This window comes from Onychomys torridus, chromosome 18 (assembly GCF_903995425.1).
Source record: "Onychomys torridus chromosome 18, mOncTor1.1, whole genome shotgun sequence".
Lineage (NCBI taxonomy): Eukaryota > Metazoa > Chordata > Mammalia > Rodentia > Cricetidae > Onychomys > Onychomys torridus.
The window spans coordinates 3,429,228-3,457,113 of record NC_050460.1 but is presented as its reverse complement, the minus strand read 5'-3'; the positions used below and the strand labels follow the sequence as shown (position 1 = coordinate 3,457,113).

Below are 27,886 nucleotides of genomic sequence, written 5' to 3'. Positions count from 1 at the left end.
TCCCAGATAAGGAATTAAGGTACTAAAATGATTACTCTGACTCTAGAATGACAAGTGGAAGTATGTAAAGAGAAATAACACTTCATGATGGCCTACTAAGGTGAATAAAGAAGTGAGCTAGACTTTCTCCTTGTCAACTCTGGTACAAGAAAACCTTTCTAAATAAAGAACTTTAAACATGACATTTAATTCTGATGAGCAGAAAATTGTACAGAACTTGTACCCAAGAATCCTCTTGAAAATGCAAGTCTTTGGAAAATAAAAAGCACATTGCACAGAAAATATAATCTCAAGTTCTATTTTGCACTCATCTAAAGATCCTAAACTTAACACCTAGGAGAGGGACATTACTTATTTAAATCCTAGGGCATGACTACTAAATATGTATACTACACTAAGTCTTCAGGCTAAAAGACAACTCACTGTCATGATAGGGTAAACTAAAACAAACGAATGAACAGCAGACAGATGTGTGCACACATGCACATGTATACTCACAGAAAAGCACTGTACAAAGATGACACACTGCACTGGAGCATCTCCTTGTAGGCAGAGGGGATTGTTCCCAGTAGGGCTGCTACCCATTGTGACAATGTTATGCCAGGGAGCTATGACATGGCCCACTGTACTATCTTTGTCCAGGAGGAGACAGATGGAGTTAGAGGGGGAGGCATCAAAATGCTGCCACTATAAACTCAGAGTGAGTTTAATGAAGATGAAAGATTTGGATGCAATCATTTCCGCAGACATCCATTGAAAATTGTGTTTATAAATTATCAGGAAGTAAGATTTATAAAAGCTCATATATGCCGGGCAGTGGTGGCGTATGCCTTTAATCCCAACACTCAGGAGGCAGAGGCAGGCAGATCTTTGTAAATTCAAGGCCAGCCTGGTCTACAGAGTGAGATCCAGGAAAGATGGAAAGCTACACAGAGAAACCCTGTCTTGAAAAACAAACAAACAAAAAAAACAAAAGAAAACAAACAAACAAAAAGTTTTTTTAAAAAAAATCTCATATAGAGAGAAGTACATTGGTTTTTAACACTGGCCATTCCACCTAATTCTAGTATAAATATTATAATGTACAAAACCAGTAAGGGTGTGCTCCACAAACAGTGAGAGCTGAAGGAGCCACTGAAATGAGTGCTCCAGGCCCAGAAAGGGCTTGGCCTGGACTCCAGCTTCCCTGAACCTTGTTTTCATCTTCTGTAAAATACAAAACAGCTGAGGTATTTCCAGTGCACTTACATGTTTTAATATTCTTAAGAAATATTTGATTTGTGTGTGTGTGTGTGTGTGTGTGTGTAGTATGTGGTGTGGTGTGGTGTGGTGTGTGTGTGTGTGTGCGCGCACATGTGCCTGTAAAATTGCCTGTTAAAACCAGTAGAGGGTGTTGGATCACCTGGATCTAGAATAAAAGATGGTTGTGAGTCATCTGATGTATGTGCCGGAAACTAAACTCTGGTCTTTTGCAAGAGCAAACGTGCCCTCAACTGCTGAGCTACCTCTCCAGTCCCAGTGTTCTATGATGTTCTATGATGCTATGAGCTATGACATTCTCAGCAAGAACACAGAAAGGCAATGTCCTTTAGATCACTGCATATGATCCTTCCATTCTAAGTATGACACACATAAAGGCAACTTGTTATTGGATAAGAGGGTCTAAGTCCCAAACAATCTAGTGGAGGCATTTCAGTTTGGAGCCATTTACCTTGGGTATGGGAGTTCAGGAAAAAAAAAAAAAGCTTATGTACACACTGGACAGTCAACACCTGGTCCAATTCCTCAAGATCATACAAGTTCAGGCTGACCACTTACATGCACAGTGATATGTGAAATCCAGCAATTTTTAAAATACCTTGAGTTCAGCCACAGAGGTTACTATTGTCATAGCTTTTAACTCAACTGTCAAGGTGTTGAGAAGGGGACAACTACAGGAAAATGAATGTGTCAGAAGAAGCCTGAAATTGACAAGGAGAGTTTACATCTGATTAAACACCTATTTTCAATTCTAAATCTTTGCATTTGACGTAGTTAATAAAACTAGGACTTTGACAAAACAAATCCTCCTTCAGTACTGAGCTCCAGAGCAGGAGGAGATATGCCAGCCTGCCAGGCATTTGAACAAATGTCAGTATATAATTTTTCTCCAAGAAGATAATTCTTTATTTGTTCTGCTACCAGTTATAAAACAGCCTTGATTAATACTTGACATTTTAAGTCATTTATTAGACACATGATGAAAACATAGAGACTGATAAGGAATTCTCTTGAAATAAACAGAATATCAAGAAAGTAGTGAACATAAGTAAAGAATCCGAGAAATAGTTGCCCTGCAGTACCAGCGACCCCCAAAGCCACAGGCCCCACCTGCATCGATTGGAAAAGGTGAGTCTTTGCGCTCCCAGCTTGACAGCCCAGCTTTCTAGCCCCTAGGCTCTGGGGGACACATACCGTGCCCATCCCTCATCCATCACAGCTCCAGAGACCAGCAATCAGCATCCCCCCTTACCTCCTTGCCAACTATCCCCCATGGTACCAGTGACCACTGGAGCCACAGGCTCCACCTGTATGGATTGGAGGAAGAGATGGGCTTACGTTCAACAACATAAAAAGCAATATGGCACCACCAGAAACTAGTAGTTCTACAACAGCAAGACCTGAACATCGCAATGCAGATGAAGCAGAAGAAAATGACCTTAAAAATAACTTTATGAAGATGAAAGAGGCCCTTAAAGAGGAAATAAAAAACTCCCTTAAAGAAATGGAAGAAAAGCAGAAAATTGCAAGAAATCAATAAATCCCTTAAAGAAAGCCAAGAAAGCACAATCAAACAGGTTAAGGGAACAATTCAAGACTTGAAAACTGAAATAGAGGCAATAAAGAAGACACAAACTGAGGGAATGCTGGAAATAAAAAATCTGAGTAAATAACAGGAACTACAGATGCAAGCACCACCAAGAGAATATAAAAGATGGAAGAGAGAATCTCAGGCATTGAAGATATGATAGAAGAAATAGATTCATTGTTCAAACAAAATGTTAAATCCAGTAAAATTTTAACAAAACACATCCAGGAAATCTGAGACACCATGGAAAGACCAAACCTAAGAATTATAGGGATAGAAGAAGAAGGATTCTAGTTCAAAGGCACAGAAAATATATTCTTTCTTTTTTTTTTTTTTTTGTACGTGGAACTGAGGATCGAACCCAGGGCCTTTTGCTTGCTAGGCAAGCACTCTACCACTGAGCTAAATCCCCAACCCCCAGAAAATATATTCAACAAAATCATAGAAGAAAACTTTCCCAATCTAAAGAAAGACATGCCTATGAAAGTATAAGTATCAAACAGAACACAATAGAAAAAAAGCTCCCATGCCATATAACAATCAACACTAAACATATAGAATAATGACAGAATATTAGGAGCAGCAAAGAAAAAAGGCCAAGTAACATATAAAGGCAGATGTATCAGAATTACACATGATTTCTCAATGGAAACTCTGAAACCAGAAGGTTCTAGATAGACATTCTTCAGACACTAAGAAACCACAAATGCCAGCCCAGACTACTACACTCAGCAAAGCTTTCAATCTCCATAGATGGAGAAAACAAGATATTCCATGACAAAACCAGATTTAAACAATACATAGCCACAATCTAGGGAAGTTAGCTCCACCCATGAAAACATAGGCAATAGATAACTTCATACCAGTAACTCCTAAAGAAGGGAAACACACACACACACCACTAACAAAACAAAAAATAACAAGAATTAACAATAACTGGTCATTAATATCTCTTAATATCAATGGACTCAATTTGCCTATAAAAAGACACAGGCTAACATCCACTGCTATATACAAGGAACACACCTCAACTTCAAAGACAGGCATTACCTCAGAGTAAAGGGTTGGGAAAAGATTTTCCAATAAAATGTGTCTAGAGAAGCAAGCTCGTGTAGCTATCATGTTTAACAAAATAGACTTCAAACTAAAATTAATCAAAAGAGATGGAGGAAGAGGTTTCATATTCAGCACAGGAAAAATACATCAAGATGAAGTCTCAATTTTGAACATATATGCCCCAAATACAAGGGCACCTCCATTTGTAAAACAACAAACAACAAACAAAAAAAACCCCCAAACCATTACTAAAACTTTAAATCACACATCAAACCCTATACACTAATAGTGGGAGACTTCAAAACCCCACTCTCCACTGAACAGGTCTGCTAGACAGAAACTTAATAGAGAAATAAGGGAACTAACAGATGTTATGAGTCAAATGGACCTAACAGACATCTATAATACATTTCACCCAAACATGAAAGAATATACTTTCTTCTCAGTACCTCATGGACTAGTAAACCTCAATAGATAACCCCCCCCCAAAAAAAAATTGCAATAGCCCTGTATCTTATTGAATCACCATGACTTAAAGTTGGAATTCAACAACACAAATTGCAGAAAGCCTATAAACTCATGGAAACGGAACAACGCTCAACTGAGTCATCACTGGGTCAAGGAAGAAATAAAGAAAGAAAGTAAAGACTTCCTAGAATTCAATGAAAATGGATGCACAACATACCCAAACTTAGCAGTGCTAAGAGGAAAGTTCATGGCACTAAGTGTACACAAAGAAAGTAGAGAAATCTCATACTAGTGACTCAACAGCACATCTGAAACCTCTAGAACAAAAAGAAGCAAACTCACCCAGGAGAAGTAGATGACAGGAAATAATCAAATTGAAGACTGAAATCAGTAAAATAGAAACAAAGAGAACAATACAAAGAATCAATGAAACAAAGAGATGGTTCTTCGATAAAAGCAACAAGATAGACATATCCTTATCCAAACTGACCAAAAGGCAGAGAGAGAATATCCAGATTAACAAAATCAGATATCAAAAGGGGGACACAGCAAGAGACCCCAAGGAAATCCAGAGAATCATTAGGTCATACTTCGAAAAACATGTACTCCACAAAATTGGAAAATGTAAATGAAATAAACAATTTCCTGAATAGGTACCACACACCCAAATTAAGTCAAGACCACATAAACAATTTAAATAGACCTATAACTTCTAAGAAATAGAAGCAGTCATCAAAAGTCTCCCAACCAAAAAAAAAAAAAAAAAAAAAAAAAAAAAAGCTCAGGGCCAGAAGGTTTCAGTGCAGAATTCTACCAGAATTTCAAAGAAGAGCTAATACCAACACTCCTCAAATTGTTCCACACAATAGAAACAGAAGGAACATGGCCAAACTCCTATGAGGCTACAATTACTTTGATACCCAAACCACACAAAGACACAACTAAGAAAGAGAATTATAGACCAATCTCTCTAATGAACATTGATGCAAAAATACTCAATAAAACACTGGCAAACTGAATCCAAGAACACATAAAAAATCATCCATCATAATCAAGTAGGCTTCATACCAGAGATGCAGGGATGGTTCAACATATGAAAATCTGTCAATGTAATCTACCACATAAACAAATTGAAAGAGAAAAACCACATGCTCATCTCATTAGATGCTGAAAAAGCCTTTGACAAAATCCAACACCACTTCATGATAAAAGTCTTGGAGAGATCAGAGATACAGGGAACATACCTAAACATAGTAAAGGCAATATACAGCAATCCAACAGTCAACATCAAACTAAGTGGAGAGAAACTCATAGTGTTTCCACTAAAATCAGGATCAAGACAAGGTTGTCCATTCTCTCCATATCTATTCAATATAGTAATTGAAGTTCTAGCTAGATCAATAGGACAACTGAAGGAAATCAAGGGGATACATATTGGAAAGGAAGAAGTCAAACTTTTGATATTTGCACATGATATGATAGTATACATAAGTGACCCCCAAAATTCTACAGCTGATAAACACCTTCAGTAATTTGGCGAGATACAAGATTAACTCAAAAAATCAGTAGCTCTCCTATATACAAAATGGGCTGAGAAAGAAATCAGGGAAACATCACCCTTTACAATAGCCACAAATAACATAAAATATCTCAGGGAAACTCTAGTTAAACAAGTGAAAGATCTGTATGACAAGAACTTTAAGTCTCTGAATAATGAAACTGAAGAGGTTATCAGAAAAATGGAAAGATCTCCCATTCTCATGGAAAGGTAGAACTAACATAAAAATGGCAATCTTACCAAAAGCAATCTATAGATTCAATACAATCCCCATCAAAATCCCAATTCAATTCTTCACAGACCTCAAAAGAACAATATCCATCTTCACATGGAAAAACAAAAAACCCAGGATAGCCAAAAACAATCCTGTACATTCTTCCAGTGGCATCATGATATCTGACTTCAAGCTCTACTATAGGGCTATAGTAATAAAAACAGCTTGGTACTGGCATAGAAACAGACACGTGGATCAATGGAATTGAAGGCCCTGACATTAATCCACACACCTATGAACACCTGATTTTTGACAAAGAAGCCAAAATTGTACAATGGAAAAAAGAAAGCATCTTCAAGAAACTGTGCTGGCATAATTGGATGTTGACATGTAGAAGAATGCAAATAGATCCATATCTATCGTCATGCACAAAACACAAGTACAAATAAATCAAAGACCTCAACATAAATCCAGTTACACTGAACCTGATAGAAGACAAAGTGGGAAGTAGGCTTGAATGCATTGGCGCTGGAGAACACTTCCTAAGTATAACACTAGTAGCACAGATACTGAGAGCAACAATTAATAAATGGGACCTCCTGAAACTGAGAAACTTCTGTAAGGTAAAGGATATGGTCAATAAGACAAAATGACAGTCTACATAATGGGAAAAGATCTTTATCAACCCCATGTATGACAGAAGGCTGATATCCAGAACATATAAAGAACTCAAGAAAGTAGACATGAAGATACCAAATAATCTAATTAAAAAATGGGGTACAGATCTAAACAGAGAATTCACAACAGAAGAATCTCAAATGGCCGAAAGACATTTAAGGAATTGCTCAACATCCTTACTCATCAGGGAAATGCAAATCAAAATGACTCTGAGATTCCATTTTACACCTGTCAGAATGGCTAAGATCAAAAACACTATAGCAGCCTATGCTAGACAGGATGTGGAGCAAAGGGAACACTCCTCCACTGTTGGTGGTAATGCAAACTTGTACAGCCACTTTGGAAATCAGGATGTTAGTTTCTCAGAAAATTGGGAATCAATCAACCTCAAGACCCAGCAGTACAACACTCTTGGGCATATACCCAAGGGATGCTCAACTACACTATAAGGACACTTGCTCAACTATGTTCATAACAGCATTATTTCTAACAGCCAGAACATGGAAACAACCTAGATGCCCTTGAACTGAAGAATGGATAAAGAAAATGTGGTACATATAGACAATGGAGAATTACTCAGTGGTAAAAAACAATGACATCATGAAATTTGTAGGCAAATGGATGAACTAGAAAAAAAATCATCCCTAGTGAGGTAACCCAGACCCAGAAAGACAAACATGGCATGTACTCACTCACAAGTGGACACTAGATATAAAGGAAAGGATAACCGGGCTATAACCCACAACCCTCGGGAAGTTACATAAAGAGGAGGACCCTAAGAGGGACACACATGGATCGCTCCAGGAAGGGGAAATGGTTAAGATCTCCTGGGTAAACTGGAGGGGAATAGAGGGGAAGGGAGGGGGTGTGAAACATGAGGGATCAAGATGGCCAAATTGGGGGAGGGATGGAGAGAGAGAGCAATGAAAGAGATATCTTGACAGAGGGAGCAATTATGGGGTTAGGGAGAAACCTGGTACTAGGGAAATCCCCAGGAACCCACTAGGATGATCCCAGTCAAGACTCTTAGCAATGGTGGAGAAGGTGCCTGAAATAGCCTTCCCCTGTAATCAGATTGGTGACTACCCTAATTGTCACCATATAACCTACATCCAGTAACTGGTGGGAGCAGATGCAGAGATCTACAGCCAAGCAGTTGGCCATGCTCCAGGAGTTCAGTTGAAGAAAGGGAGGAGGGATTATAGGAGCAAGGGCGGAGGCGGGGAGGGGTCGTCAAGATAATGATAGGAAAAGCCACAGTGACAGCTGGCCCGAGCTAGTAGGAGCTCACAGACTTTGGACTGACAGTTGTGGAGCCTGCATGGGACTGAACTAGGGCCCCTGAATTTGGGTGACAGTTGTGTAGCTTGATCTGTTTTTGCAGCCCCCGGCAGTGGGACCAGGACTTATCCCTGGTACATGAACTGGCTTCTTAGAAGCCCATTCCCTATGGTGCCATGCCTTGCTCAGCCTTGATGCAGGGGGGAGGAGCTTGGTCCTGCCCCATATTGGTATGCCAGCCTGTATTGACTACCCAAGGCAGGCCTTAGCTCCTATGAGAAGTGGATGGTGGGGGTGGGATTGGGGGTAGGGGGAGCAGGAGAAGGGGAGGAAGGAGGAACTGTGGTTGGTATGTAAAATGAAAAAAATTTAAATGAAAAGAATACTGAGAAATGATTGGTATAACAGTGTTCTCAGATGGTACTAACAGCAACCTTGGCAGCCTTCATTCTATGTAGAGCCAAGGTTTAGCAGGCCCCATGTCACTAAGTTGTGATTAAGTTATTCTTGTTCACAACCTAATGTTAGGGTCAACATAGCAAATTCTGAGCATCTTTTGGTGTCATCTGATAAATCAGTGTGTGTTCAGAGTATGATACTGGTCCCAGATCTTTAATAAGTTGTGGAATCCTGGAGAGGCCAAAACTAAGTGTTTTGAACCTGCGCTTCCTGAGCCACACAAGGGAAATAGGAAATGATCTCTGCTGAAAATTCTATTTGAGTCATGTCCCATGATATAGTTTATAAATAAATTTTGGCAACAAACAGGCAAGACTGATATTCTTGTCTTATTTCACTGAGGACACTCCCAGGCAAGCAGGGCTACTAACAGAGCCTGGCGCAGGTTCTTGTTTCTCAGGTACCACCCTACCTCTCTGCAGTGCCTCTTGCCTGCTCTGTGTACGGGCTGCCCTCCAAGTACAGCCCACACTTAAGCTGTCCACACATTTTCAGTGGTGCCTCCTATTTGCAAGCACATAGATTAGGTTCCTTGGAAAGTCCCTTTATAATCTTCCTTTCAGCCAGGCAACTCTGAGAATGGTTATCATATCAATACATTCTGTCACCTGCTCTTTAGACTTAATCCATGTTAATAAAAAGTATTTTCATCTTTACAGACTGTATTGCTGTAACAGTCAATCTCTTACTAATAGATATTTCAGTCATCCCAATTTTGATCTTCTTTTTAATTAGAAATTAAAAAAACCCATCATATGAAAGAATACTAGAGGAACTAAAATAACAGTTGCATATGTAGGTATCTTTCTTCAGTTGAAGAATTACTTCCACCAGAATCAAGTACTGTCACTTTGCATCAATGCTGAAGGCATCAATGGCCCCAGGGAAGGCAGTTCTTCCCAGCATGCTTCAACCCCACTTTGAAAATGCAACCATGCTATTGGTATGGGGAAGTAAGTCACGAGCTACATGAGGGGTTCTGTGTACACAAAACCAGTTTACTCATGCTGTTCACTGGACATTCACAGCTGGTGTAAGCCGTTCTTTCCATTTTAATGAAGCTGTTGTCGTCTCCTCTGCCTTGAGGAGTGCTCTGTTAGCACCAACTGAAAGGCCAGGACCAGAGCAGAGGTTGCTTGGACATCTTGGCTTCAGGAAAGCTGCTTCACAAGCTGCTGTGTGCAGCAGACAACCGGGAAACTTACTAGAACGAACTTTTCTTTCAAGTTTTGGTAAATCTTTCTCCCAAGCATTTCTTTGTTCAAAACCCAAATAATAAAAAGATCACTAACTCAAGTAGCTAAGAAACAGAAAATACACATACAGTGATACTTTGAAATAAAATAATATTTAAATAACAAAAATTAATCATATAACACGTTCTTTGTATATAAACTATCTCATAAGTGCTTTTTATTTCTGTGCATATGTGTAATATGCAAATGTGGATATTATTTATGTGTGTGTGCATGTGAAGGTCCTTGCCTTTCTACCTTGTGTGAGATGGAGTCTCCTCCAAGCTGTTTTTGACAGGCCAGCTGGCCCACAGGCTTCCTGTGATTCCCCCATCTCTGTCCTCCATTTCTCCATGGGAGTACCCTTGGGACTACGGAGGCTTCTGTTAACATGCAACATTCTCTTTTACTGTGGGTTCTGGGGATCCAAACTGAGGCCACTGGCCTTGCAAAGCAAATGCTTCACCCATGGAGCCTCTCACCCCCACTACTTCTTCACAATGCATTTTTGGAGTGTGAGAATGTTAAGACAATCCAAGAGTCCTATAAATCTAGTCTCATGTGCACTTTTAAAATAATAAAGAGGAGCCAGCCACTACAGGGCTGCTGTTTTGGATGGGACAGGCTTCAGCTGCTCAGTGGACCATCTGCCAGGATCTTTTCCCATTGCTTCTTCTTTATCACCTTTTTCCCAATAGAGGCTTGAAAAGAGAAATAAGATTTAGAGTAGGCCAAGGCCTGGCCAGCTGCTTCATGAGCAATGAATTCAAGCCAGTCACTTCACCGGCATCTTCCCACATCTTAAGACAGTGGAAAGATGTCATTGCTCATCATGGCTTAGGCTAATCTAAGCGACAGCTACTTTGGTCACTTGTGCTGGACTCTCAACCTCACAGGCTTCAGAGACTGCTTCACGGGTCTGAAGGTGGAGAGTTCACCTCCAGGGCACACCCCAAGGATGGGCTACACTCAAGGGAACTGCTGGTGGGAGGAGGCCTCGTTGAACACCCTCTGGTTTCCCTCAGAGATCTGTGTGTGTGTGGTGTGTGTGTGTGCGCGTGCGTGCGTGTGTGTGTGTGTGTGTGTGTGTGTGTGTGCGTGCGTGCGTGTGTGTGTGTGTGTGTGTGTGTGTGTGTGTGTGCATGCGCAAGTGTATTCTGACTTCTTATTATAATACCTGGTGGTGCTGACAATTTGCCACGTGACCCTAGAGCAGCACACTACAAACAGGCTGAGAACAAGTAACAATATCCCCAACAGAAGCTTGTGCAAGCAGCAAATAATTATTGCAGTCATACAAAATGCCTCAGCAGACCAAGTTGAGTGTTGATCCTAGGACTTTCACTAATGGAATAATACCAGACGCCCTCCTGATATGGCACAGCTATGACTCATATGTAATCAGAACTTTAGTTAGGACTTTTCTAGTTTTCAGGTCAAACTACAGAAAGCATCATCAAGTTAAGCACTGCTTAGTGAGTGACTATAAACTGGTGGTCTCAGCAGTGCAGCTAATTGATTTCAGAAGCTCAACCTATTGGTTTGAAGGATGCAGATACCTACGAAGGCACTGTGGCAGTCAGGAGGTGAAAGACACATTTGTCTTCCTCCAGTTTGAATTCCTTCTCTGCTTATTTGTGATGAACTCTGGGGACATTTTACTTTCTGTGCCTATTTCTTCCACAGTGCAATGTGGGTAGTGACAACATTTCTTTCTACCAAAGGGCTTTTTGTGAGAAGTGAGTGGGAAGATTCATGCAACAAGAGCTACTCTGTGCCACTGTCACTGATCTGACCGACATTATTTCAAAGGCTGATGGAGTTCACTCACCAAGGTGCATGTCCATGACCTTTGCACAGTACTTGCACATGGCATCCAGATCATTCAACTGTCCTTGTAGGAAGGAAATCTGGGCTTCCAATTCTTCTTCCTAAAACAAAAGAGATAAAGTTAAAAAATTTGCGAATTACTACATGTGATCCTAAGTTTGTTGTTGTTGTTTTGTTTTGAAACGTGGTCTTACTCTGTAGCCCTGGATAGCAAAGAACTCTCTATGCAGACCAGACTGGCCTTAACACCACCTGCCTTTCCTTCCTAAGTGTGAGGATTCAAGGCATGTGCCACCAAACCCAGCCTCCATCTATAGATAAAACTAAAGGAAAAAAATAAAAAATAAAACAAGCCCACTCCTATCATCACTAGCAGAAACAGTAAATAGAGACAAGCCTCATCCCATACTCCCAACCACATGTTCTTAATTGAATTCTAGCTTTGGCTATCTATAAACATACGAACTTTGCATAAATATACATAAAATATTTTTTATTTCATACAATATATTTTCCTCATGTTTTCCCCTCCCCCAGCTTCTTCTGGCTCCTTTTCACCTCCCTAACCATAAATTTATGTTCTCTCTGCTTCTCTTTCAAAAGACACAAAAATGAAAATCAAAAGAAGCAAACAAGAAAACCAGTAAGTCATAAATGCCAAAACAAGATGAAACAGCAAGTCTACAACAATACAAAACATGGAGTTCATTTTGTATTGGCCAACTAATATCCTTAAAAATATGGAGTAATAAAAAGTAAAAACGGAAACTAGGCTTCACTAGCCTATACTTCCTAGGCAATTCTATTTTTCTTCACATACACACTAGAAAAACCAAAGGCCTCTGTTTGTACCAGAAATCTCATCATTGTCTAGACAACGATAATCTCTTAAAATGCAGCAGCTGGTAAGTAGCTACTCTTACATTTCCTCTCTTGATATGGAGCTGGGGTATTTTGTTTGCTTCTAGAGAAGGGTACTCTGGATTGAGTCATTAAACTGTACAAACAACTTAACCAGAACACAAAGATAAAGTCTTCCTTTTTTAAGGAAAAATTAAACATGTAAAAAATTTCCTAGAGAAATTTCTAAGATTCTGGGAGTTTTTCTCAGAGAAAGGGAATAATCCTTATCTTTTGGGCTCTTTTAGCCAAGACAGCTAGAACAGAACAGAAAAGGTGTTGCCAGGGCTGGCACAGGTGAAAATGGATCTTCCAGTCTTAAGATGCTTTTCCTCATCTATAAAATCCCTCTGTGTCACTGACAAAAAGGAAAGAGAAACCTCCTGAGGCATTTCTTTTCTTTTTAAAGAGAGTAATTATAATTTGACTGGTAGGGTGGAAATTCACAGTTGAAAAGTTCTCCTGTAGGTGTACTGCATTTGGAAGACACATGTAAAAGCACCGAAAAGCACTGATTTGAACTGCAATCTCAAAGAGGTCTTAGGAACATGCATTGAAATGTTTGACACAAAGCCAGACACAGCAGTGTTCAAAAAGTGAACTGTGAAATGTCTACTGTAGGATTATACAAGCACTTCTCATGTCCATTAGGTATCCTACAAAGTTTGACAGTTCCTCCTGCCCTCCAACAAGGACAGATGACACCAGAAGCTCAACCAAAGGATGCCAGCAGAGTATAGGAGGAGTTACCTATCCAGTTCCAACTGGGCATCAAGGTGGAAACCGATGGGCTGTCTCAGGTTTCTTTTCTCTCTCCCTTTCTGTCTCTTCCCACAGGCCTGAACCTTCCTGTTCTGTAAGATCACTAGGGACATTAAAGAAGGATGCTGTATTTCTTGTGACAGCTACAGTCAGTCTGTGGAGATGGCACCACATACCCCTTCTCTTTGAATGTATACATGGCCTCACTTATTAGTTTGCAAAGAATCCCTCTCCACCTCTTGCATCTATACTGGCCACACTAGCCTTGATATGAAGACTGCAGGAAGTCAAACTATGTCAAGTTGGGGGAAGTTTAAGAAGCCTGGCAAATTTTGCCTTCCCTAAAGGAGTTTCATGGTAGCTACTCAGGCTAGAACATTCAAGAAAGAGTCGGGGAGGAGTAAAGGGCATGAGAGAAAATGTGAGACTCTGGACATGTTAAAATGTCTTTCTGATATCTTTTAGTCCATCCCAGCTGTAGCCAGGCAAGCGAGAGACTCAGTTAATAGTACATGCAGCAATGCACAGTCTTGTGAGCACTGTCCAAGTTCCTAACCACACACCAAAGACAAAAAGCTACTGTATTTTGGATCTGTTCCTTATACAGTGATAGATGGCTGAATGTGGGAGAGTGGTTAAGAGAGAAACTCACATAAGACACCAAGAATCTATTCCTGTCTTGTCATCGATAAGTCATATGGCCTCCAAACATCTCCCTCTCCAGCTCTGGTGGAAACTCAGTCGTCTGGAGGATGGAAACCCCAACTTTGCTCCCAAGGCACTTAACAACTGGTAATGAGCTAGATCATGCAAATGCACCATGTGGTAGAGTGTACAAGTCATCTTATGAAACAAGACACATTACCTGGGAATCTTGGCCCAGCCTTGTGTCCCTCCATTGAGTCATCTTTTAGCTATAGACAAAAACCCAACCAGAATTTAGATCTGGACCACAGCTAGAGTTTGGCTGTGGCTAGTAGTTGGGGTGCTGATAGCCTGGGGTACACAGAAAGCACCAGAAAAGAGAAACTTCCTGGTGTAAAACCATCTGTGTACTCTAGGCAATAGTTTAATTGAGAGTAGCAACCACACCAGTTAAAACACAAAAGCCCCTGGGAACTTTTGTCCTCAGTACACACTCTTATTTACAGCATTTTATTCTACTTGGTAGGCTTGTTTTTACAAAGTCTGAGGGAAGAACTTCAGAGGACACATTTTAAAGGAGGCAGGGGTGGCCTTCTGCATTGAGGCACTGGCCAGCTGGAGAAGTGTCTGCAGCTCAAGGACCTCTTCCTCCACAGCCTGCTGCTTGGTAATGCTAGACGCTGCCACTATGTGATAGAGACCATGGGCAGTCCAGGGTTTGCACCTGTATGGGGCTGCCCTGGGTACATGGCAGCCAAATTTAGAAGGTAAGAAATCACAAATTTCCAAGTTTTTATTTTCATGCCTAGAACACAACTGAATCTCAATACAGACAGAATCTGTCTCCACACAAACACTGGAAAAGGGTTCATTCATTCATTCATTCATTCATTCATTCAAACCTTCTTTTCAAGGGAAAGCATACTGAGATCAAAGAGGGCTCTGGTTGAGCAGATGCAAAGGGCTTAGAACCTTTATATTTGGCAGTTTGAAATGCAGTTTGCCATCCCTATTGAGGCTGCTGAATCTGAAAAAACTCTTAAACCCTTCAGCTATCACTCAGGGTTTATAAATAGGAATGGTATCACGTGGGAACAAAGGGTGGTTTCCATTTATTCTTCATCATATTATATAATTACAATTCTAAAACTGTCAGAACCTACTTTAAATCTCTATCTTAGTGTTTCGTGCTGTGCTCCTTCCAGCAAACAATACTCTCCACAATGACAGCTCCAGTCACTTGCTTTCATTAAACTGGCTCTCAGGAATAAAAAAAGGAATGCTTGCCTAATCACCCTGAAGCTGTATGAAAACTATTTAATGGCCCTGAAAAGACATGATTATTGTGTTTACCCTGTCATAAATGTTCTATAAAGAAGTACAGTGGGGTCATAATGAACTCCTGGAGCAGATATTCCTGGGTTCAAAACCCATTATTGCCAGTTACTAGCTGAGCAACTTTGGACAAATTCTTTTATTTCTTGTTCTTTACATCTCTATCTGCCAGAAATGGAACTTCTTCCTTGAGTACATGCTTACCCTTGTGTTCTATGGCCTCATCAACAAACATCTCCGCTCCCTTTAACAGAGATTTGCCAACTGTATGAAGAGTATTAGCTTCTAGTTTCTTACTAAATTATTTCCTTCCAAAACCATTTAGAAATGTTTTAGAATTGTGGAACATTTCAAATACCAACACCTGGAAGGCTGAGGCAGGAAGACTGCTGGGAGTTCAGGGTCAGCCTGGGCTACATAGTGAGACTCTATTTAAAGGAGGAAAGGCATTGCTACGGGGTCATTAAATTTGTCAGATATTATGCAACTTGGTTGTTTATATAAAGTGCATCCTTCATATATTAGTTTTATTAAATGCTTCAATTTTTTGATATTTCATATTTATTTTAGCAGAATAAGGTTTTATAGTTTATTATTTACTCACTTACTTATTGACTAGTTTAATAAATACTTTCATGTTCATTGTGCTAAGCCTTGTGGGAAATACTATATAATGACAGATGAGATGTGGGCCCTGGTGCCTATGATTTTAGAGGAAGACATGTTGTTCTGTAGGTTCTTAAAGCCAAGAAATGAGCAGATGATAATCCAAAGGGCTCCTCAGATGATGAGATGAAAGCATGTTTTCTGGACAACATAATTCTGAGGGTATTGAAAGAGAAGGACTCAGAAGAAATGATGGAGTATGCTTCAGGAAGCAAGGGCCGAGTCACAAGGTGATGAGTGTGTGTGTGTGTGTGTGTGTGTGTGTGTGTGTGTGTCTGTGTGTGTGTGTGTGTGTGTGTGTGTACATGCAGGTGAGTGGTAGGTGAGCAAAGGGACCAGTAATAAAGCCAAATCAGGGTACTGGGAGGAGCAGGAGCTACAGATGAGCAGCAAGCCTTCTCTTCCATCTTCTTTCCAGTAATGTGTTAGGAGATGGGGTCTGACATGCAGGGTGCTGCACCCACCATCCCTAACAGACTGTGCTAACACACTGCAGCAATGTCTGTTAGTCCTGAGAAAAAGTGAGGCAGGAAGGGCTCTGGGGTGGAGTTCTGCTCAGCTTCTAAGAGTGTCCTTAGATCACAAGACAAGCAGACAAGGAATCCAACACTGACAGCAGAGCAGGAATTAGCCAAGAATAGCAGCTGGAAGACAGGAAAGGCGCCCAGTCTTGCTTAAACAGATGGCTGAACAAGAAGTGAGAAGCACAGGAAACGGAAAGTCTTGATGAGACAGAGGAAGGCTGCAGATACTCTGAGGAAGCTGTGGTACACACAGGGTAACACACACACACACACACACACACACACACACACACACACACACACACAGTGTGAATGAAACCCAAGCCAGAAGCATATGGCAACAGCCTAGGAAGACAGCATCAGTAAAAACAGAAAAGGAATACAATGACTACATCTCACACAGCATTACATTAAGGGGTATGGATATGTGAGGAGTTCAGCAGTCGTACTGGAAAAGAAGCTGGAATATGAACTACAGCCATAGCATTAGCATCTGAGGCCAGTCACATGCCATCTTTGGGACTTCAGTCAGCAACTCTTTGAGCTGAACTATAAAATGGTAATAACAGTTTGTATGTCCTATAATTACTGGGGGATGGAATTATATGAGATTTTCTAGATAAAATACATTGCACATGGCTTGGCATCCTAAACATTTTTTAAATGTTAACTTTCTGCTGTTTTATATTATTAATGTAATCCTAGGAAGTTATCCCAAGGAATCAAGGATGCATTTAAAAACAACTGAAAATATCAATCAAACGTCCAATAATAGCACATATCCACACATAATCCTATGTGTTCTTTAAAAATGTTCTTGTTGGAAGACAATTCACAGACGTGTAACAGATGACTAACTGGAAAAATAGATTGCAAAGAGTAAGTGACTTTTTTAAAGTAATCTTTATTTTGAAAAACATGGTGTGATTATAAGGGATTTTTTGATTTTCTATGAGGAAACTGGGCCGTATTTTAATAAGATTATTATATGAATAAACATGCTAGGTAATATATTTTTTAAAAAGCAAAGGAGTTGGCTGGGGAGATGGTTCAGTTGGTGCAGTGCCTGCTGTGCTAGCATGAGAACTTGCCTTTGGACTCCAGCACCAATGTATACTCCAGGGGCAGCAGCAACATGTATCTGTGACCCAGTGCTGGTGACCAGTGGACACAGATCTCTGGAGCTTGCTGGCCAAACACTCTAGTCAAACTGGTGAGCTATACGCTCATTAAGAAACCCTGTTTCGAACAATAAGGTAGAGAGTGACTGAGGAGGGCACTTGACTCCAATCTCTGGCTTCCTTAAGCATGTTATACACAATTACCATGGGGTAAAAGGAGATGTTAATGCTTTTAAAGACCAAAGTTGATTCTAAATCAACCTAAACAACATCATCTAAACAAATTTATTTTCTAAATAGCACTAAATAATAAGAAAAGATAAGTGAATAATTTGTGAGAAAAGTAAATAATCAGTAACTAAATATTTTGCCCACTGTGAAATCATGAACAGTGCTTGTATGGTACTATTAAAACTGTCAAATAGAGATAGATGGTCTAATGTGCTTCTTTAAGATAATCTTTAAAGGATGCTTATCTAATTAACCAGGAAATATTTTACACACACACACACACACACACACACACACACACACACACACACACGAAGGTGTGCTTCCTTTTTCCTCAGCCATTAAGATGCTGTATTGTTCACTCTGAAAAGTGCACTAGTAGGAGGCACAGAAGTTGATCCCAAGAGAATGGATTCTCATGATGGTACCGACTCTTCTTTCCAGCAGTCCTGTCTTAACATATCGTGATGCTCCTAACTGTCTACTCTGATCTATAGCAAAGATCCTAAAACCTAAAATCAATATACTTATCATTATTTTATTTTACTTCAGTAGGCTGAGCAGAAAGAAATACCTGGCCTCCTTATAATGGATAAGGTCAAAAGATACCTGGCTTGAAGTCTGGAGACCAGGGAGATAGAGTCACGCTTTTGTTGCAGTTGGCCCTGATGGATGGAGACACTCACAGTCCTTGCCACAGCACAAGAAAGGTAACATAGGCCCATTTCCATTCATTTGCCTATAATGTACCATCCCTAGAGCACAGAGTCAACCAATAACATAAAATCAACATTTCCTTCATTGACTCCCATGTGACAAAACTCACTCACTTTTGTTTGTTCGAAATATAGTCTTCCTGTGCAGCCCTGGCTGTCCTATAATTCTCTATGTAGATCAAGCTGGCTTAAAATCACGGAGAACAGCCTGTATCTACCTCCCAAGTGCTGGGATCAAAGGCAGGCACCACCATGCCTGGCTCATCAAATCTTTTTAAATTCAAATGTTGTCAGGTCAAAAAAATTCATTCATGTGCTTGTCCTGAGGTGAACACATAATATTCTGTGATATTTTGATAGATTTTGGGTTTGGCCTCAAGGTCCTTGCTGCACACTCTCTCCCTGTTCTTGGAGAAATTCTAGAGGCCCCATACATGGAAGGAAAGGATGCTACACAAAGAAGCCAATGAATGCTAACACAAAGGTCCTGTTGAGTTTCCCTGCTCAGTCCCCCACTTAGTCTATTAGTATTAGGTAAGCAATACAGCCATATAAAACTGCTTCCAGATATGTCTAGAATTCCTGAGAATGGCATGGAAGCTCCACACTCTGGCCTCTACACCTCACCAGCCCTACATATCTGTTTAGTTGTATCCTTCCTTTCAATCTTGGCCAAAAACCCCTGAAACAATCAAACAAACAAAACAATGTAAAAATGATTAATAAAACCCAAGGTTGTATGGGAACTTGATTTGTAGCAATTTGGTCACAAGCACAGATAAAACAAGCTGGAGCATGTAAGTGACTTGTGCAAGAGGGTGGAGACAATCTTGGGACAGGAGCCCCTAAGGATGTGACATTTCCCCAGGTGGAAGGTGGTGTCAGAATGCATGGGGTGGAGGGTGCTCCACTGGGCTGACATGTCCTGCTGCAGAGCTGCTTGCCTGCTTGTTTGGGGGAGAAAGGACAGTGTTTTCAGACATTTTTTGTTGATTGGAGTAGGAGACTAGAAGAAAGAAACCAACTTCTTTTTCCATGACAGACACAGATTGTAAATATTGTAAAAATATATCCTGTATGGTACATAAAATTAAGAGAAATTTTCTCTTTTTTACTTAGCTCCTTCTCATATCTGGTGTGTGGGAGGGTATCTGAGAAGAGATCTTTCTTTCCTTCCTTTTTCCTCTTTTGAGTCAGGGGCTGGTTGTGTCTCAGGTGTGCCTTGCATTCACAATCTTCTGGCCTTAGCTTCCTGGGTTTGGGGATTACAGGCATTTACTACCATACCAGGCTCATGCCCAGTCCTGAGCAGAAAAATATTTTCAGATGGAATTAATCACAGTCTCTCTATGCCCCAGTTCTCATCTGCAGGGAAGGTCATGTATAGCAGTTTCCTTGAGGGTGAAGGGATCCAACACATGAAATGCTTAGGACAGAGGAGACATATGGAAATTCATCTCTAACCCTGTGCATCTAATGGCATTGGCAGAGTGGGCCTGTCTACACTGTGATATATCGAAACTTGCTTTATATGTAGAAATGCATTTCTGATTTCAATTAGTATTCAATTGATTTTAGACATTCTTTTCAATCTACTTAAAGTATTTTTTTGTATGTATGACTGTTTTGCCTGCATGTGTACCACAGGTTACATCAGGTACTGTCAGGTCAGATGAGGGTGTCAGATTCCCAGGAACTGGAGTTAAAAATGGTTGTAAGCAATCATGCAGGTGGTGGGAATTGAACCTGGGTACACTGCAAGATATGTATATCTATTTATCTATCTGGGGAATTTAATCTTTGGGTGATTCATACATTTATGTATCTATCTATATATGCATATATGTGATGTTTGGGGAATTGAATCTTATTATTTTCGGGTGATCCATACATTCGAGAAGTTAAAAATCCTCTAGCAAAACTGTACTGCTAGGACCTTGTAAGGTCTTAGTAGTTATTTTGCTTTTACAGATATTTTAAAAAGTATCCACCACCAACTGTATTGTACAAACACACAAACACCTCATACTGAAAGTAGTTTATATGAGCTGATCTACTTGTCTAATGAGCTACAACTATAACAAATTTAATGAAATGTTTTTGAAATGATGGGCTCAATAAAACAAGAATGGGAAACTCCACATAACTATATGCTTAATATTATTATAATGGTCTACTGAATTCCGTTTTTGTCCCCCTGATCTTAAGAGTATTTCATGTTAATACTATAATAACATGTTTTGTTTTTTTTTTTTTTTTTCCTGGCACTATCCTTTTGCTTTATTTTAAAAAATCACCACTACCAAAATATAGAAATGTCTTCAACCATTCCCTCTTCATTAATTTAGCAGCTTTATTAATTTAAAATATGCTTCTAATTAGGAAATTCCATCCTTTTTAGTATAAGTGATGTGGAGTATTTCCTTGTTCAGAGGAAAGGTTCTTCCTTCCGGCCAAGGTAGCTCCCAGGGTGTGCTGAGTGTGGATTATGAACCAGAGCGTGGCTGCCACCGCCCTTTCTGCTATCCTTCTGTGACACTTCTGAGTGCAGGGATTTCTGACCTGGGTACCATGGGACAGAAAGGTCAGAAGAGGCAGAGCTCAGCAGCAGAGAGGACACTTTGGTGGTGTCCTCAGGCTGTCTGTTCAGAGGCCTGGAGCTGCTCTAATGAGAGCAGGGCTTTCCTTCTCTCTTGAGTGAAAGCTCTGTAGATCAACTTCCTGGCATTTTAAAACGTAAGAGCTGAGCTAGCAGGAACAGGTTTTATCCCACTTGGATACCAAGGAAAAGACGGAGACAGCTTACAGCCTCCACAATATGACTTTCGGCCTTGAGTGACTTCCTTCTGCACAGGGTAACTGAGAATTTTCTTTTCCTCCTATACCATGCACATGTGCATTTTGGGGAACAAGTAACTGTCTCCCCAAGGCAGTGCAGTTTGAAAGAACACATAAACATTAAGTTTCCAGAAGGGTCACTGGAAGGAAGCAGATGTTATCAATGACTCATTTAATTTAGCACAATTCAAACCCACGGAATCCCTGGCCAGACACTGCCAATACATCTAATTGTTTGACGTGAGCTCTCCCCAGACCAGTGCCTATGCCTCCCTGGCAGGATTCCTTGTGCGTACAATCTAGTGTTTGTGTATCTTACAGAGATGATGGAGATGAGGACAGATGATGGAGGAGAAAGGCCTGGGAGCAGGAAGAGGATGGTCCCTAAGGGTGCTGTCCTGTCCATGTAAGAGTCAAGGCGTGGTAATCCATTTCTGTGTTCTCTCTCCCTCTCTCTCCCTCTCCCTCTCCCTCTCTCTTTCACACACACACACACACACACACACACACACACACACACACACACACACACACACACACACAAGACGCTCCTCCTTAAGATGAGGTCTCTTATTGGCTTATGTGACTGTCATCCTGGGTTTTTTTCTTTGTTTGTTTGTTCTGTTTTTTTAAAGCATGTATTCTGGGATTGAATTCATGTCCTCATGCTTTCAAGACAAGCATTTTGCCTAGTGAGGCACCTTCCCAGCCCTTTGAATTTTATTTACAGTTACCCCCTCTCTCCTGTGTTGTCCCCATTTTTTCTGGATTCACATTTTTCAGACTTTCAATCTTCTGGAGTAGCTATGTTATACTTTTTTTCTTATTCTTCCATTAAGTTTTAAAGTTTTGATATTATATTTTCATATTTTATTTCTAGTAACTGCCCTCACATTTTATTCTGTGAAAGAATTATAGACATCCCTCCATAGTTATAGCTTCTGTATATCAGCTGTCACTTGAAAATATTTTCTAAAAATCTGTGTACTGAACACACAGAACACAGCACCCTACACCTCTTCTCTCCTCAAACACATATAGACTTTTAGCTTACTATGTCTTAAATAGCATGCAATTATATAGCACTTACAATGATTGAGACATAATTTAACTTATATGAGAAAAGGTGCATACCCCAACATGGTATGATTTTTATCTGTTGGTTTGGACATTCACAGACTTCAGTACCAGGAGAGGGTCCTAGATTTAATTCTCAATGGATACTGAATGTGTGCGTGTATATGTGTATGTGTGTGTGTGTGTGTGTGTGTGTGTGTGTGTGTGTGTATTTACTGAAAGTTTCTGAAGTTGTCTTGCCATGAATACTTTATTTCCTTTAGTTGTCTCTTTCTGTTTTTGTCTTTGATCACCACACTGCGTGATTCTTGGCTGTCTTGATCATAGAAAACTGTGAACTGAGGAGCTACAAGGAAGCACTGTTTGGACAGTACCTATTGAGATCTGGGCCCACCGTTACATGACCTGATTGTTTCTTTGAAGAACTTCTAAGGACAGAATGCTTGTGGTGTATGTGTGTGCACGCACATGCTCACACACTCCATGCTGACACTTTGGGGGGCAAGGGGAGGAGGATGGAGTGAGTTCTTCTGTTTAGTGTTTAAATACAATTATTACCCACTGTCCACAGCACAGCCTCATATGGAATGTGTCTGATGCCTCTCAGTCTAGAGGTTTTACTTCACACTTTTCTGAGAACTAAAGTTCCAATCTTCTGCTAGACAGGAAAAGAAATCTATTCCTGTGTGTGTAAACTGGCCATGGTGACATCTTCTGTCCTGCCTTCCCTCTTCCTTGTCCTCATATCCTGGATGGATTTACCACATAAAGCAATTGCCTTCTCGGGTTTCCTCCTGATGATTGTGGCTTCCGCTTCCTTACACGGTTTAGTTACCCACTGTCACTTGCTTCCCAGGACACAAGACTTACTGCTGCTGTCTTTGGTCCTGCTTTCTTACTTTGAAGGTTTGTTTTTAATTGCAGAGGAATTTTAGGAGTAGCAGAGGTCAGCAGTCTTGTTAGAGGTACTGTTTTCATAGCAAGTTCCGTCCTATGATACCACAGACCACAGTTTTGCACCTTGGAAGGAGCTCTGAGAGAGCACAGAGGGAGTTCTTTCCCTCAGAAAACAAAGCACAGCTATGTGCCGCACAATGATATTTCAATCAGTAATGGACCGAAATTTAACTATGGAATTGTGAGATTTTGTCACTAGGAAACCTCACGGCCATCTTCATCTAAATTCAGTGCATGTAGAGAACACAAGTGTCTATTTTGCACATCTCAGAATGTAGCCCTTAGACTGAATGATTCATATCACTTGATTTGCAGATGATGTAGTTAAAACATTAGAAAGTGAAGTGGCTTATCAAGGATATCTAAAGTTTCATTTTATGTATCATCCCTCTACGGTTTGAGTAGTGTTATTTTCCAGTTGTAGCTAGATTCTGATATTGTAGCCTCTTTTGGGGGCAAGTGAATTTTTCATATTAGGTTAGGTGTTGAACTAGCTATAAGATGTGGTTAAAGTTCTTATAAAGCTGCTTGTAAAGATCCAATACCAAATGGTCATCCCTGAAAACATACATGCAAGTAACAAGTAACATCATACAGACTGAGCAGGTTGTATTTATGTATTTAGGAATATATGTATGTAAGTAAGTATGTACCTACATAGCAACTATTAATGAAAAAATAGGCTATAAATTTGAAAGAGAACAAGAATGGGTATGTGGGAAGGTTGGGAGGGAGCAAAGGGAAAGAAGAAATGATGTAATTATATTATAAGCACCAAAATTAAAGATAATAAAAACTTAGATTAAGACTAGATTATTGAAGTGGTTCATACAGTTTGAATATATATCCATTTAAGTATTATATACAAAGGATTTATACAGAGACTATGAAAATACCATAATATGGCTAGAGAGGTGGCTCAGCGGCTAAGAGCACTGGCTGCTGCTCTCACAGAGGACTCAGGTGGGTTCCCAGTGCCTACATAGTGGCTCAAGAGTAGCTGTAACTCCAGTTCCAAGGAATCTAGCAGACCTCTGCGGGCAGCAGCAGGAACATCTACAGTGATGCAATGCAAACAAAAACTCAAAACACATAAAATAAAAATAAATCAATGTTTAAAACTAAACAAACAACAAAAAAAACCCACCATAATAGAAAAGTGGTTCATACAGTTTTAAAAACAAAAAGCAAAATTATTTTACTTTTCAGGTTACTACTTTAAAATAGATTATTTTGTTTTGTTTTTGTGAGTGTCATAATCTTCTACCAACAAAATGTTGTTTCTTAAAATTTAGAAAGGCAGTTGAACAGGGAACCATAAAGAGAACTGATGGAGATAGGTAAGGGTAGATGGCACCTTTCTGTCCAATCTCAGCTCTTCTTTCTTTTGGAGGTGCTATTCAGCAGTAAGCCTTTTGTGCTTCTAACTCTACCTCAGGATTTGCCTCCTGAACACCAGAGCCTGTAATGAGTAATGCTGGGGCTATGTCTTGAAATATGACACACTTTGATAAAAAGGCAGAAGAAGGATTTAGAAAATATTCCACTTATTTTGAACTGATGTGTTTGTTTTCCTAGCTAACAGAGATTGCAGACTTAAAATATTACTAAATTATAATGATAACACTAACATGCTTTTGAAAAAAAAAGTTTGCTCTATCCATAAAAGTTTAATGAGCTTTACAAAACTGGACACAAGAGGAACTTTCTTATGTGCACCACTGTAGGATAGACTGAAAGATGAAAAACAAACTTTCCTAAGTACTTACAGATTCTTTTCTGCCCATAGTTTTGCTGTGTGAGCGGGAACGTGCAATGTTGCTGAAAAAGGAATCCTTTTTAGTAGCAGATGAAGGTGGGGAGCCAGTGGATTCTCTCCCTCCAGGCAAACTCTCGATGCTTGGGGATGAACTGATGGTTTTAGAACTTTGCCCTGTTAGAAAAATTAAATAGCAATAATTAAACACCAGACTGTCACTAAGCCACATTAGCTTTAATAAATGGTGATCAGCCATGAAGCCACTGTTTCACAATGCTCACATAAAGATGCTATTTTTAAAAACAATAAAGTACCAATATAGTTTTCTGTATGTTATGTATATGACATAGTCCACACATATTTTAAAAAACATAAAAAGAATCTAATTCACTGAGCTGAAGTGTTAAGAAGCCAACTCTTCTGTCAGCAGTGGGAGGTTACTATGCTGTGTATGAGGATGATTCAAACTAACCTCTCCGCAGAAGTTTTCAGAGAGCTTCTTTCTTTGCCTTAATTTTGGGACAGGCACAGGTCAGCCCCAAGCCCACAGTGGACTCCGGAAATGGGTTAATGTGCTGTCTCACAGTGCCTTTCACTGGGCCTGTGCCCTGACTACAATGGTGGCATCTAGGATGCCCACTATAACGTACATAATTAGTAGATGCTCTATATGGCAGGCAATCTTCTCTCTTGGGTCATTGGGTACAAAAGTTACTGAGTTATAGTAGGACTAGTAGTTATCTACCTGAGTCTTCCATCCCTGATCTCATAACAGCTGTTTTTCTCTGCAGCCTCCTTACTATCAGGTACTAGGGACACATAGTGGGCTTAGAACCTGGAGACAGGGGAATGGGAAGCCAAGAGGAGTAAGGACGCTCTCTCTCCCCGGGTTATTCGGGATCTCCTCATTTCAACCCAGAGGTCCTTTCACAGGAAACCCTGAACTTCTGTGAGGTCTGCATTATTCTTTAACACCACCCCTTCTGCCCAATCCTTTTTCCTTTTGCAGGATTGTTTTCCCAATAAACTTTTTAAAATTTCTAATTCCACCTCAACAACAGTCTGTAATGAGTGCTACTGTAATTTCAATGTGAGTACAAGTTCTCTTTGCTAGAAAAAGGCAGGGAATACAGACTCCCATGGTTCTGGAAACATCTTGCGCTGACTTTGGGCCTGTAACAGGAATGTTCTGCTCTACCTTACCCTGGCCTTCCCTCCTTTGTCTCCTATCAACTTCCAGAGTTTTAGAGCCTTAACCTCACACTGGGTTGTTCATTTATGGCAATAACCCATAGGCTAGGATCTATCTGGACGAAAAAGATCCAGGGACCTATCCACTAATTTTCTTGTTAAAATCATATCTTCCCCATTCCCTTCTCTTTTCTCCTGAGTTGGGGTTTCCCTATTTGGTCCAGGCTGTCCTTAAAGTCACTATGTAGCCCAGTCTGGCCTCAAACTTATGATCCAGAATGCTAGTGTTCCAACCAGATGCCACCATGCAGGGAACCATGAGTTGACCTGTTCTAGCTGCCTTGAGGCATGAGTCACAGGATTTGCTCCTGGGCACTGTGTGTCTTTCACTTCCTGAGAAACCAAGGTACCCCTCAGGCAGTAAAGCATTCAGGCCACCTTATGATTCTCTATATTCCCTAGATGCCAACCGAGCATATAGAAACTCGACAGACTAGTTGCCTTAGACATTACTCTCATATATCCTGCAAGCTTGCAAACATCACTGTATCCTGGCAACTACCATGGCATTGCCCCGAAAACAACCACTATGCTATCTTTCTGACAAGGGTATTGGAAAAAGTCTGACTGCTTGCACTAACCTTGTCTCAGCCTCAGTCTTGCTGTGGCTCCTCTGTCTTGTGTGTGGTCAAGATTCATTTCTCACTGGCTATTCCAGTCAACCTTGGCCTGGTAAGGAAGCCTCATAACTTCTACCCTACAACAAGCTGTACTTTTATGTATCCATTAGCACTGCAGCGAGTTTCCAAGTTCTCCATAGCCTCATCAGCACCAACAGCTGGCTTTTCACTGCATCTCTTACACAAAACAGTGTCTTTGATTCTGATTGGAGTATTTTTTAAGGCATATCTTCTTTGGAGAATTTTTTTTTTCAGACGGTTTATTCTTTAGAAATTGAAATATGTGCCTTTATATTGTTGAGCTCTTTCTATACTCTGGGTACAAGTCCTTCATCAGACATATGATTTGAAAGCAATTTTTCCTCTGTGTACTGTTTTCACTATCTATATGTCATCATTTGAAACTTTTGTTTGAAATCTCATCTGCCTATTTTTCTTTTGGTGCCCATGCTCAGATGTAAGGAACCACTACCTACAGGTCACAATGGTTTTCTCTGCTTGTAATTACAACTCCTGCATATAAGTCTGGTCCATTTTCCTTTTTGAGACAGGACCTCATTTGGCCCACGCTGGCCTTGAACTTGGTCTACAGCCAAATATTGGTGAAATTATTAAGGCAACTCCACGTAGTTAAAAGGGAGGTTTACTTTGTGGGGTAACTTATAAGTGAAGGGTTAGGTAACAGGGTCTGGGAAAGGTATAGCACAGTCCTGCAGTGTTCTCTGGAGAACTCTGCTCAGTCTACCTCCAGCATCCAGGGTCCAGGAACCAAGAGAGCCCCTGCATCTGGATCTTGGGTCTTCAGCGTTCTCTCTCATCTCTGCCTTGTAGGTGTGACAGTTACTGAAGCCTCACAA

General features: G+C 40.3%; 1 protein-coding gene across 2 annotated transcripts in view; it reads right to left on the bottom strand.

Annotated features, from left to right (window-relative positions):
* The window catches only part of Tbc1d5 (TBC1 domain family member 5), a 292,901-nt gene that overhangs the window by 20,796 nt on the left and 244,219 nt on the right, over positions 1-27,886 (bottom strand). For both annotated transcript variants that reach the window (XM_036167803.1, XM_036167804.1), the window contains 2 exons: positions 25,169-25,332; positions 11,629-11,728 (listed from right to left, as the gene is read on the bottom strand). In XM_036167803.1, coding sequence (XP_036023696.1) covers positions 11,629-11,728; positions 25,169-25,332 — 264 coding nt within the window. The remainder of the gene's footprint in view (positions 1-11,628; positions 11,729-25,168; positions 25,333-27,886) is intronic.